The sequence below is a fragment of the Oncorhynchus clarkii genome, chromosome 22 (assembly GCF_045791955.1).
Source record: "Oncorhynchus clarkii lewisi isolate Uvic-CL-2024 chromosome 22, UVic_Ocla_1.0, whole genome shotgun sequence".
Lineage (NCBI taxonomy): Eukaryota > Metazoa > Chordata > Actinopteri > Salmoniformes > Salmonidae > Oncorhynchus > Oncorhynchus clarkii.
Genome location: NC_092168.1, coordinates 12,428,796 through 12,442,434, shown reverse-complemented (window position 1 = coordinate 12,442,434; position 13,639 = coordinate 12,428,796). Strand labels below are relative to the sequence as shown.

Here is a 13,639-nt window from a genome sequence, read left to right as displayed (position 1 = left end):
ATCACACTGATAGCACCACAGAAATAGCCTACATAAGTATAATATAATATTCTCGAATATGTAAAAAGCCAAATGTGTCTATTTCTAAGGATGGCAATTTCGTCCTGGTCTATGGACATGCGGTACTAGCACGAGTGGTCTATGGTAGCTAAGTCAAATCTGTCACACAACTAAAGCACATTCAACATCAGTTCATGAATGTGGTGAGAGTCTATAGCCGTCTGAGAAAATGTGGAGACTTCTTTATCCATCTCTGGGGGTTTAACCTCCTGGTTTTACTGAATGAAGAGTGCTGTAGATTACAGCAGTTTTTGAAAAATTTGGATCAAAAACCTATATATGCAATTTAGCAGACACTTTTATCCAAAGTGACTTACAGTCATGCGTGCATACATTTTACGTATGGGTGGTCACAGGAATCGAACCTAATACCCTGGCGTTACAAGCACCATGTTCTACTAACTGAGCTACAATGGACCACAATCCTAATCTGATGTATTCTATCCTAGCAACAAGCAAAGCTGAAGAGCCCTTGAAATGAAGCAAGCGAGCGATTTAGCATCCACTAAGACAAAACCAGACAGAGCAATTACAGCAAAGATTGATACAAATAAATGTATCAAATTTGATTTGTCACGCTTCGTAAACAACAGTGAAATGCCTACTTATGGGCCATTCCCAACAACGCAGAGAAAGACAATAGAAAAATAATAACAAGGAATAAACATATACAGTGCCTTGCGAAAGTATTCGGCCCCCTTGAACTTTGCGACCTTTTGCCACATTTCAGGCTTCAAACATAAAGATATACAACTGTATTTTTTTGTGAAGAATCAACAACAAGTGGGACACAATCATGAAGTGGAACGACATTTATTGGATATTTCAAACTTTTTTAACAAATCAAAAACTGAAAAATTGGGCGTGCAAAATTATTCAGCCCCCTTAAGTTAATACTTTGTAGCGCCACCTTTTGCTGCGATTACAGCTGTAAGTCGCTTGGGGTATGTCTCTATCAGTTTTGCACATCGAGAGACTGACATTTTTTCCCATTCCTCCTTGCAAAACAGCTCGAGCTCAGTGAGGTTGGATGGAGAGCATTTGTGAACAGCAGTTTTCAGTTCTTTCCACAGATTCTCGATTGGATTCAGGTCTGGACTTTGACTTGGCCATTCTAACACCTGGATATGTTTATTTTTGAACCATTCCATTGTAGATTTTGCTTTATGTTTTGGATCATTGTCTTGTTGGAAGACAAATCTCCGTCCCAGTCTCAGGTCTTTTGCAGACTCCATCAGGTCTTCTTCCAGAATGGTCCTGTATTTGGCTCCATCCATCTTCCCATCAATTTTAACCATCTTCCCTGTCCCTGCTGAAGAAAAGCAGGCCCAAACCATGATGCTGCCACCACCATGTTTGACAGTGGGGATGGTGTGTTCAGTGTGATGAGCTGTGTTGCTTTTACGCCAAACATAACGTTTTGCATTGTTGCCAAAAAGTTCAATTTTGGTTTCATCTGACCAGAGCACCTTCTTCCACATGTTTGGTGTGTCTCCCAGGTGGCTTGTGGCAAACTTTAACCGACACTTTTTATGGATATCTTTAAGAAATAGCTTTCTTCTTGCCACTCTTCCATAAAGGCCAGATTTGTGAAATATACGACTGATTGTTGTCCTATGGACAGAGTCTCCCACCTCAGCTGTAGATCTCTGCAGTTCATCCAGAGTGATCATGGGCCTATTGGCTGCATCTCTGATCAGTCTTCTCCTTGTATGAGCTGAAAGTTTAGAGGGACGGCCAGGTCTTGGTAGATTTGCAGTGGTCTGATACTCCTTCCATTTCAATATTATCGCTTGCACAGTGCTCCTTGGGATGTTTAAAGCTTGGGAAATCTTTTTGTATCCAAATCCGGCTTTAAACTTCTTCACAACAGTATCTCGGACCTGCCTGGTGTGTTCCTTGTTCTTCATGATGCTCTCTGCGCTTTTAACGGACCTCTGAGACTATCACAGTGCAGGTGCATTTATACGGAGACTTGATTACACACAGGTGGATTGTATTTATCATCATTAGTCATTTAGGTCAACATTGGATCATTCAGAGATCCTCACTGAACTTCTGGAGAGAGTTTGCTGCACTGAAAGTAAGGGGCTGAATAATTTTGCACGCCCAATTTTTCAGTTTTTGATTTGTTAAAAAAGTTTGAAATATCCAATAAATGTCGTTCCACTTCATGATTGTGTCCCACTTGTTGTTGATTCTTCACAAAAAAAATACAGTTTTATATCTTTATGTTTGAAGCCTGAAATGTGGCAAAAGGTCGCAAAGTTCAAGGGGGCCGAATACTTTCGCAAGGCACTGTATATAATTTGGCTATATACACAGGGTACTAGTGCAGAGTCGATGTGCAGGGGTACAAGGTAATTGAGGTAGATAGGTACATATAGGTAGGGTTAGTGACTAGACAACGGGATAGATAATAAACAGTAGCAGCAGCATAAGTGAGGAGTCAAAAAAGTTTGTGACAAAAAAGGTCAACGTAGATAGTCCGGGTAGTTATTTGGTTAAATATGTAGCAGTCTTATGGCTTGGGGGTTCTGTTCGATCCAGACTTGGTGCATCGGTATTGCTTGTCGTGCAGTGTTTAGGGATTTCCTGGCACCGCCTGATATAGTGGTCTTGTATGGTAGGGAGATTGGTCCCAATGTACTGGGCCGTACACACTACCCTCTGTAGTGCAGTTTCCGTGATTGCCAGTCCAGTTGCGTATGAATGCTAGGAGGCAATGAAGTACTACCGTCCGCAGTCATAATTACAATAGGCAATCGGTATACTGACATACTGAGAGCAATGAAACAAATGACCCTGTCTTAAATGCAACCAATAGCATAGGCCAATGAAAAGAATGGAGACAGATTGCACAATGAGGAAATGACAGAAATTGTATTTAAAAATATTGTGAAAGGCCTTTTAGCTGTGGCCTGCTGTTCATTGACAGCCACAACTAATCAGCTGTTTGAGATGTCGCGCGTGCTGCCTGACTGTAGGCCTACGCGCTTGTGATGTGATACAACACAATCCACAACAATTTTTTTAAATAAGCAATTGATCCTCTCCGGGTAAAATTATGCTCTCTGGTGTAGTAATTTCAATGAATTAATTCATTTCTGTACAGACATGAGTCAATTAATTATATAACATGGTACATTTATTTCAATTTACCTGCAGAACCTCCAGCACCCTTCCCGCGGCTGTTTTCTTCCATGCGCTGTGCTCTCCCAAAGGCCAAATAAATCCACACTTACTATTAATTATAAATTCAATGAATAGTGGTCAGTAACCCCATAGGAGGTTATTGCGTATGTGAATCATTTCACTAAGTCAATGAACAAGTGTTTATCAAATAATTTATTTATCCTGTTTAGCCAATAGTGGTTTTAGCTATACAGTTATAAATTGAAAAAGGCACTCGCACATCTGAGCTATCATTTTTGCAGGTGCATGGCAACAGTTGAATAAAATGAGAAAAAAGTTGAAACCCGCACTCTGCTCTTGATAGTATCACTGCTCCTTAATAAGCTTTACGTATTGGCCTCAAGACCTTCGTCAGAGCTTTTGTGAGTTATCTTTAAATTAGCCACATTTAAAAAATTCCAAAGGTTCTGACGAAGGCCGTGAAGCCGATAAGGTATCTTCAAAATCAAATTTAAGTAGGACCATCCGGTTGCTCTGCTCAAACCATCGTATTACGCTACTCTCATCACCCTATTGGGGAACCTTCGATACGGCTGGCTAGTCGATCCAGGGCGAATGGAGGGAAAATCAGAACGGTTCAGGACTACACGACAAGTCACCGGATAACAGACAACTATGAAGAAGGACAAATGGAGACAAGATGCTTGAACCATTTTGGACAATCAGGGCCTTACAAGCGTGCCGCAAAAAGGCCCAACCCCCTTTCCAAGGCTGGCCCGTTTACCGAGAGATCCCTGGCAAACCCAGGCATTTCACGTCAATACACTCATGATTTCTTGCTCAAAGTGGGCGGCGGTTCGTGTGCAAATATATGGTTATTGTAGGTGAGAGTAGTTTTTGAATGTGGCAATGTTGTGTCTCTGTCGTTCTCTCCATCTCTTCTTTAACAAGTATCCATGTTTTCATTCCGCTAGGGACCTGTTTTCAGCATATTACATCTCCAACCGGTGCAGTGTGTGTGTTTATCCTGTGTTCCCATTTAATTAGTTGGTAAATAAATAATTAAACCAATTTGTGTAGTACCGAATCACAAGTAAGGCTTGGTTTTTGCAGATGCATGAAGGCTGTTCATAATGGTGATATGATACGAGGTTATGGTTAATAAGTTGACTGTTCACAAATAGGTAAAGACCTTCTAGAGTTTAATTTTGGAGATGGTAACTCTTTAAAGAACTGCTCTCATGGTGCCCCAGATCCTAATGAGTTAATTGTTACATGATTAATTTAAAAATAGGGTAACAATTAAATATATAGTTGATCTAATTAACTGTCTTCAGATTAACCTGACACATGCTGAAAACAGGAAAGGGCCTTCCCCAAACTGTTGCCACAAAGTTGGAATCACAGAATCGTCTAAAGGTCAATGTATGCTGTATTGTTAAGATTTCCCTTCACCGGAACTAAGGGGCCTAACCCGAACCATGAAAAAACATCCCCAGACAATTATTCCTACTCCATCAAACTTTACAGTTGGCAGTATTCATTGGTGCATCCGCCAAACCCAGATTCGTCCTGAGAGTTTCCACTGCTCCAGAGTCCAATGGTGGCAAGCTTTATACCACTCCAGCTGTCGCATGGCATTGCGCATGGTGATCTTAGGCTTGTGTGCGGCTGCTCGTTCTTGTGCCGATGTTGCTTCCAGAGGCAGTTTGGAACTCGGTAATAAGTGTTGGAACCGAGACTAGTCAAAGTCCAGACCTAAATGTGATTGAGATGTTATAGCAGGGACAAAAATTAGCAGGTCATGCTTGAAAACCCATAAATGTTGCTGAGTTGAAGCAGTTGTGCATGGAAGAGTGGGCCAAAATTCCTCCGCAGTGATGTTAGAGACTGATCAACAACCACAGGAAGTGTTTGGTTGCAGTTAAAAGGTGGCACAACAAGTTATTTATTGACTGTAATAATAAAATACTTTCTTATACAGGGGCATTGGGTTTTGCACAACTTTGTTTATTAGATAATTATTTCATGTAAGATTTTTTTGTTGTTAGTTGTTCACTCAGGTTCCCGTTATCTAATATTAGGTTTTGGTTGAAGATCTGATAACCTTCAGTGTAACAAAAAATTTATTGCAAAAACGATTTAAATCAGAACAGGGGCAAATACTTTGTCATGACCCTGTATCTCCTACTAACGCAGAAGTATTTGATGATAATGATGGGGACCTGTTCATCGTAGTTTGTTTATAACAGCACTGTGATTAACATTAAAAACACTTTTTTGGTTTGGGATTTTTTTAAATAACATTAACAATCCCAACTTCGTTTAAACATTTTTACGTTCACACCCCTAATGCATGCATGTGCAGTGCCTTCGGAAAGTATTCAGACCTTTTGACTTTATCCACAATGGATTAAATAAAACTAATTCCTCAGCAAGCTATACACAATACCCCATAATGACAGTGACATTTTAGCAAATGTATTAAAAATAACAAATAAATAAGGTATTTCTACATAAGTATTCAAACCCTTTGCTATGCGACTCGAAATTGACCTCCGGTGCACCCTGTTTCAATTGATTATCATTGAGATGTTTCTACAACTTAACTAGAGTCCACCTGTGGTAAATTTAAATGATTGGACATGATTTGGGAAGGCACACACCTGTCTATATAAAGTCCCACAGTTGACAGTGCATGTCAGAGCATAAACTATGAGGTTGAAAGAATTCCGAGACAGGATTGTGTCGAGGCACAGACCTGGGGAAGGGTAACAAAACATTTCAGCAGCATTGAAGGTCCCCAAGAACACAGTAGCCTCCATCATTCTGAATAGGAAGAGGTTGGGAACCACTAAGACTCTTCCTTGAGCTTGCCGCCCGGCCAAACTGAGCAATCGGGGGAGAAGGATTTGGTCAGGGAGGTGACCAAGAACCCGATGGTCACTCTGACAGAGCTCCAGAGTTCCTCTGTGGAGATGGGAGAACCTTCAAGAAGGACAACAATCTCTGCAGCACTCCACAAATCAGGCCTTTATGGTAGAGTGGCCAGACAGAAGCCACTCCTCAGTAAAAGGCACATGGCAGCTTGCTTGGAGTTGGCCAAAATGCACCTAAATACTCTCAGGTCTGATCAAACCAAGATTGAACTATTTGGCCTGAATGCCAAACGTCACGTCTGGAGGAAACCTGGCACCATCCCTACGGTGAAGCATGGTGGTGGCAACATCATGTTGTGAGGTTCTTTTTCAGCGGCAGGGACTGGGAGACTAGTCAAGATTGAGGCAAAGATGAACGGAGCAAAATACACAGAAATCCTTGATGAAAACATGCTCTGGAGCGCTTAGGACCTCAGACTGGGGCAAAGGTTCACCTTTCAACAGGACAACGACCCTAAGCGCACAGCCAAGACAACGCAGGAGTGGCTTCGCGACAAGTCTCAATTTCCTTGAGTGGCCCAGCCAGAGCCCCGATTTAACAGCTCTGGAGAGACCTGAAAATAGCTGTACAGCAACACTCCGCATCCAACCTGACAGAGCTTGATAGGATCTGCAGAGAAGAATGGGAGAAACTCCCCAAATACATGTGTCTCAAGCTTGTAGCATCATACCCAAGAATTTGGGATACTTATTTAAATGTGGTATTTCGGTTTATTTTTTATGTATTTCTAAAAACCTGTTTTTGCTGGGGGAGGGACAATTTTAGAATAAGGCTGTAACGTAATACGTAACCGTATTCTTTGTATTTTGGTTATCAGTAAAAAAAACTCAGCAGGCTTAACTTGCCGACTGCCATAAAATGCCACAAATTGTTTGTCTTTCACTGAAACAATGGAGAGGAACCAAAAATATCAGTTTCAGGCTACTAGAATTCTTTGCAGTTTGGTTGTATTCATTTTTTTATTTGATCACCTACCCAAATGGGGCAAGCTCAGAGCAGGCTCAACAATCCCAGAGCAGGCTCAACAATCTCAGAGCAGGCTCAACTTGCACGACTGCTCAGTTCACTTGTCCTAGGCAATAGGGCAAGCCTTAGCCCTTTACACTCTTACCCCGTACATGCGTTGAAAATGGCAGATTTGGGCACTGATAAACACCTAAATTGGAACGCAGTGGCAGTACAGTAACATGCAATACATGATGTCAGAGTTGTGTCTCTTCGCTTCGCAGTGATCTATGGGTTTTGATTGGGAGTCGTTGTGAAATTGAGCACCCCACGCGAAAAGTGACCCCCATCGCTCCTGCTAATTGGGCAACCTTTACAAATGTTTTGTTGTCTGAGTGAGGCAAATGCTGTAAATTAGGAGGACTATGGATTTTGAAAGATGAGACATTGAGGATTATAATAAATACTGCTTTGACTTCACATTTCCATATCATAAAACTCATAAATGTCATATACAGTGTCAACGTTTGTGATCACGATGTTTGATGTACAGTTACAAGATGACATTGCGTCATACCCTGGGTTGTTCTGAACAGAAAGAGCCTACGTTTGTCTATTGTGAAGAAAATATTCAGTGGTACACACACTTGAATGCACTCATGACTAGGGCTGTTGACCGTATTACCGCCACACGGGCAGTCATGAGTCAGTAAAAAATGTGTTAGTAGTACCCAACTCGCTAAAAATCATCAGGTCACTAATGGCCTGGTATTCAGGACTCCATTGTTCCTCTATCCACTCTGACATCAACGCAAACGCATTCAAAAATCCCAAACATTTATCATCAAAACAGTATGTGCTTTTAAAACTCACTGTGATTGATCAATTTGAAGAAAGAAGTTCAACAATAGGTTAAAACTGAGTTTAAAACATGGTCCTTGTGGATGTTGTTTCAAAGCCTAACAGAACGAAATGGACAGATTTTTCTAAGGTGATAATTCAAAAACACCCTTATGCATATTAGAGATTATGCATAACCATAGGCATATATATATATATATATATATATATAAGCCCGAAAAAAATCCTGAATTAAAATAATGATTGTGCCGTTATACAATACATAACCAACCGTATCTTACACATGGCAGACATTTTTTTTTTTTTAAATACTGATTTAAGATATCTTTGGTACAGTTGGTTTAGCCCAAATTAAACTCATTCAGATTTATCCAACAATGATAGTGAATTTGTTTTAGATTTTGAATAGCCTAGTAATAGGACTTTTTTTCCCTTCACAATTGCAACTGCCACATTACCTTTAGCTACAGAATATCGCACCACATCTCCTCTACTCTCTCCTTCATTCCTTTCTTCAGCACGCAGAGAGAGGGACTGTCAACAGCTTTTATTTTTCTTCAATTTAAAACTAGGCAAGTCAGTTAAGAACAAATTCTTATTTACAAATTATGGCCTACCGCGGCCAAACCCTAGCCCGGACGACGCTGGGCCAACTGTGCGCCACCCTATGGGACTCCAAATCACGGCCGGTTGTGATACAGCCTGGAATCAAACCAGGGTCTGTAGTGACGCCTCTAGCACTGAGATGCAGTGCCTTAGACCGCTGCGCCACTCGGGAGCTTAGTGAAATATGTTTAGTTGTGAATACATGTTATGATCGTTGTTCCCAAATTAAGCACTGGGTAGCTGCAGGAACAGGGTTGGAGAGCCCATGGCATACAGAGTTTGGGTGGAATATCACCTGTGGCACAGCGAAATTACCGGAGTAGCCTACTCAACATGAGCGAAAAACGTCCCGGCGGGAAAGTGGCCTCTATTCACCATTCCAGTGCATATGGACTACATGTCTTTTTTTTTCTCTTAACCGTTTGATAACGGGCCACATTAAATCAAAACTAATTTTACATATGAATAAAAACAAGATTAAATTGAGAAGTCTGATGGATGAAAATATGATCACTTGATGAGAGAACAGCGTGTGCAGCCTGAGGCAAGGAACAGAGCGCAAGCTTTTTTGTTGATGAGACTTTTAAATCACCAATAGCCTATAGGATGCATCATGCAGCCCATATATATATATATTTGTTTTTTTGGGGGGGGGGGGGGGGATTTCTAAGGCATTCCAAGGTGTCTATCATTCACTGAAGTTGCCAAATAACTAAATCTAGCATATAGAACCTGTTTCAAATGATCACTTCATATGCGTGCACTCTCGCTCCAGAATGGGAAAATTATCCATCCTATTTCACTCAGTTCAATGATATTGTTCTTACTATAAAATCATATAATCTAAAATAATGGCACAGAACTTATAAGCATATCTTGTCTACTATGCATAACCAGATTACAGTAGGCCAACTTAAATTCTGTTCCTCTGAAATACATTTCCATATCATGTTTCTTTAGACCTTCCTAAAATAAAGAATTAATTTAATTGGGATGGTGTATATTCAATAGATTCACTAGAATGTTTTAAATGTAGATGTTCCAAAGGTGCTCATCAGAGGCTTGTATGCAGGCTTGTATGAGTGGTGCTATCCATATTCATCTTAACTAACATTCAATTACCATGAGACCGGCAGCCTTTTGCATGACAATAACCGTCTGACAAAATGTAATGAACACCGCAAGCCTAGTCATGACTCCTTTCTACGCGCACCCAAAATGATGGCTGACAATAGTAGATACTGCTCATTGGAGAGGGTAGAGCTTACCGCTGGTTCAGGTTTGGTCGTTTTACTGGGCTCCTCTGGATGTGGTCGGTGTTTTGACTCCTCTGACGCTCTGGCCTAAAAACACACACACGGATCTCATAGAAACACGTGCTGCTACTGTTACGTTAAGGATTTAAAACGGGACAGAGCCATGGAATGACTGACATGCGCTACCTTTTTGTCCCCTTTCTCTGGCACTTTGGTCTTCTCCTCCCCATGTTTGTGTCTGGTCTCTCTCGCCTTCTCCCTTTCTCCCTTCTCTCGCCGTTTATCCCTGTCTCCATCTTCCTCCCTATATCGGTCTCTCGCTCTGTGTGTCTCCTTGTCTTTGCTCTTCTCTCCGCCTCTGTCCTTCTCCCTCTCCTTGTCTCGTTCCCCGTCTTTCTCTCTTCTCTTGTCTTTGTCCCTCTCTCGGTCCCGGCTCTTGTCCTTGTCGCGGTCTTTGGTCCGGTCTCGTTCGCGGGCCTTCTCCGACCGCTCTCCCTCGCGGCGGGGCTCCTTCTCCTTGTTGCCTCGCCTGTCCTCCTGCTCTTTGGGCTGGTCCGGGTCCTTCTTCTCCCGGCCTCCACCGACGCTGTGCTCTCGTATCTCCTTCCTCTCCTGGGGAGACACACACACACTTGCATTGTCACCATCCCCGCCAGCCTCAACACATTGTGGTAAAATAAACAGTCACAGCAGTACGGCCCCTGTATGACTAGTCTAGATACAGTTAGAGGTTAAAGTTGAAAAGAGAAACTGGTTTTTGAATGACAGAAACTAGTGGTGACAGATATCCATGTCTGGCATTCTCATCCATAGAATTAGAATGGTCTGAGGGGATAAGTCTTGTCCATTCGATGAGTTCTAGGTGTCTGGTCTCACCTCTCGGTCTCTGTGGCGCTCTCGTCCCTCCCGGTTCTCCTTGTCCTGGGAACGGGAGGTGCTGGCCTTCCCTTTGGGGTCCAGCTTGTCCCCCGTCAGCACCCGCTTCACTGCCTCCTCACTGGACAGCTAGGGACGACATGACACAGGGGACCGTCATGATCGTTAACTCACGTTCTACCATATTGTGTGAATTTTCATGAAGTATGTTTATTGGGATTTTCATTTTCTTTCCAGGTGATGTATTGTATGGGGAGTGCAGATTACTAGCACACATCAATCTTTATCCAGAACAACCTGCACACCGGTCTGTCAATAATGAATTTAATTACATTTTTTAAAGACCTATGTAGCATACATATCTAGTTGCGTCAGCCATTCGAGTACAACAATACATCTATTGAGGATTAAAAACACAAAGTCTACAGACTTATTTCCATTGTGGTTCTTGTTACAATCAATGCGATGTATGCTAGCTACTCGATTAATCTACATGTGTATGAACAGTCTGCTACAATGAAACCTCAGGGAGGCATGGCAGAGTTCCCCTGAGCTCGAAGCCCTTTATTTACACTGGCTGGGTCCAATTAAAATGTACTAGAATGATCCTCTTCAGACCCAGGAGCTCCAATAGTGTGCGTAAACATGCATGACATTCATCTGGATTACTCTGTTTTAATTGTTGATGTGTGACATTTTTTCCCCCAGTGTGCATGTACGCCAGAAACGACCAAGGTATTTGCAGCAAGAATTAGCCCATCTTGTGTTCTTTACAATGTCTGGGAGAAGTGCCCTCTCCTGTCTATGTAAAATGTATTTGTTACAGTATGTTGCTTAGGCCCTTTTGTGGACCGTGTGTGTGTTGGGGTGTGTGTGTGTGTGTGTGTGTTTGTACATGAACATGAATCATTCCAAGCAGACAGACCTTGTTGAGGCAGCACTTAGCTATAGCCTGCAGCAGCTCATTGGTCTTCTCGGGCTCGTGGCCGGCTACGATGCGTGCCGGCTTGGCCGACAGGGGCTCGCCGCTCACCAGCATTACCACGTCCATGGCCTTCTGCAGGAACGCCATCTTAGCATCCTTATCCTGCAGGAGAGAGAGAGAGGTAGAAAGGGATTGAAAGGTCTTAAAGTTGTTGTTCCCAGTCCATCATCCAACGGGAATGTTTTTTTTCCCTCTGAGGTTAGCATAACAAAACCGCTGAGTAGGTCTGACGCAATTACCGTATAAAACGACTGTTAAGGATGAAGGCAGTCATGAAAATAAACGTCAGAACGGTTTAAGAAAACTTTTTATAAAAGAACGGGCTTGGATCCGCTAACCCTAGCAATTTGACTGGCAAACTAATGGGTACACTCGCAATGGCTGCCTGGTATTGTGATGCAATAATTTCCATGGTAATGTAGAATGTTCAATCAAATGATGGTAGCCCTTTACACTCCTACCCGTATATACGGGTTGAAAATGCAGTGGATGTACAGTTACATGCTATACATGATGTCAGAGCTCAGCGTCTCCGCTTCACAGCTCTGTATGGATTTTGACAGACAGACCATCTGAATTTGAGCACCACTTGTGACAAGAAACTTCCCGAATCCCTCCCGCTACCTGGGCAACTTTAGCACATTTTTTGTTTTCTGAGTGAGGGGAAAGGCTGTAAATTACTCAGTATATTTTGAACGATGAGACGTTGAGGGTTATAATAAATACCGCTTTGATGTCATATAAGCAAGCCAAATACCTGCGAGTCCAAATGGGCACTTCACAGCTCCATATCATAAAACTGATGTAATACTTTATACAGTGTCAAAGTTTATGATCACTATGCTTGATGTAGAGTTAGTCACAAGATACCCTGGGTTGTCCTGAACAGAATGAGCCCATTTGTTGTACTGTGTAGAAAATTTGCTTCGGACCACACATCTAAATGCACTCATGTCTCCATTCTATACACAAACCAAAACTACAAAATCGGCTTCTCTGAATTGCCTTGTGAAAGCCTAGCACTAAGATCATACTTTATAGTTTAGCTAGTTATGTTGGCAATAGAACAAGCTTTCAAATTATGCCAGTTTTTTTGGATTGCATCAACAACAAGAGTAATTGTGTAAAGGTGGGTACACAGGGCTGTGTTCCAAACAACAACATAAAAAAACGACAAGTGTGCTTGATCAAGTTCCTCAAAAGGTATATGAGAGAAAAAATAATAATAATAATTAAATAGATTACATTTTTTTAATACATTTTTTAAAATCACCTTATAGTTGAAGACTCTTCTTTGAGTCATAAAAGTACATTGAAATTACTTAGGAACTGTGCACACTTTGGAAAGGAACGTGGCAACTTGCAAACACCACTTACACCTATCGATCACTCAAACCCGTGTCAATCTTTTGTCTTATGTTGCACATACCCCACATTTTTCAAGAACATTCTTATTATGTTACTGAAATCCAGATCTCGTTATCAACAAATGCGGAAAAAAGTACTAAATGTAAATTGCACATAAAATCAACAGAGTAATGTTTGAATTTAGTCTTGTGAACTGTCCTCAGCTTGTAATAATTTCCCCGTAAATCGCCAAAATGCTCCCTTTTAATTGCTACCATGGTTAAGCATATGCATTCCATATTTCTTCTGTAAGAAATATTTCATTTTAGCCCAATCCATGTAGGGCAATTCCCACATGTAAGGGGTTAACTGATGTGGCTCATGCAATGGAATGTATTTTTTATAATGTCAGTTTAGTTGAAACAACAAATCACAGAACATGGGTATGCTTCCTGCTTTGGGTACACTCGCCAGTCCTCCCATTATGCCATCCTTGACTTGAATATGGGGACACCCGTTCTATGCATTCTATTCCTATGGCAGCAAAGTATTTGCCATTCAAATTGTTATTACGATTATAGTTAGGAGAAAAAAAAAGTGGGCGCTGCTCTCGGATCGGCTTTCTCAA

The 13,639-nt window shown here is 41.6% G+C and overlaps 1 protein-coding gene across 2 annotated transcripts in view; it reads right to left on the bottom strand.

Moving 5' to 3' along the window:
- LOC139380426 (TNF receptor-associated factor 3 interacting protein 1) overlaps window positions 1–13,639 on the bottom strand; it is a 46,858-nt gene that overhangs the window by 21,110 nt on the left and 12,109 nt on the right. For both annotated transcript variants that reach the window (XM_071123086.1, XM_071123087.1), the window contains exons 3-6: window positions 11,605–11,766; window positions 10,680–10,808; window positions 9,990–10,415; window positions 9,816–9,890 (exon numbers count right to left, since the gene is read on the bottom strand). In XM_071123086.1, coding sequence (XP_070979187.1) covers window positions 9,816–9,890; window positions 9,990–10,415; window positions 10,680–10,808; window positions 11,605–11,766 — 792 coding nt within the window. The remainder of the gene's footprint in view (window positions 1–9,815; window positions 9,891–9,989; window positions 10,416–10,679; window positions 10,809–11,604; window positions 11,767–13,639) is intronic.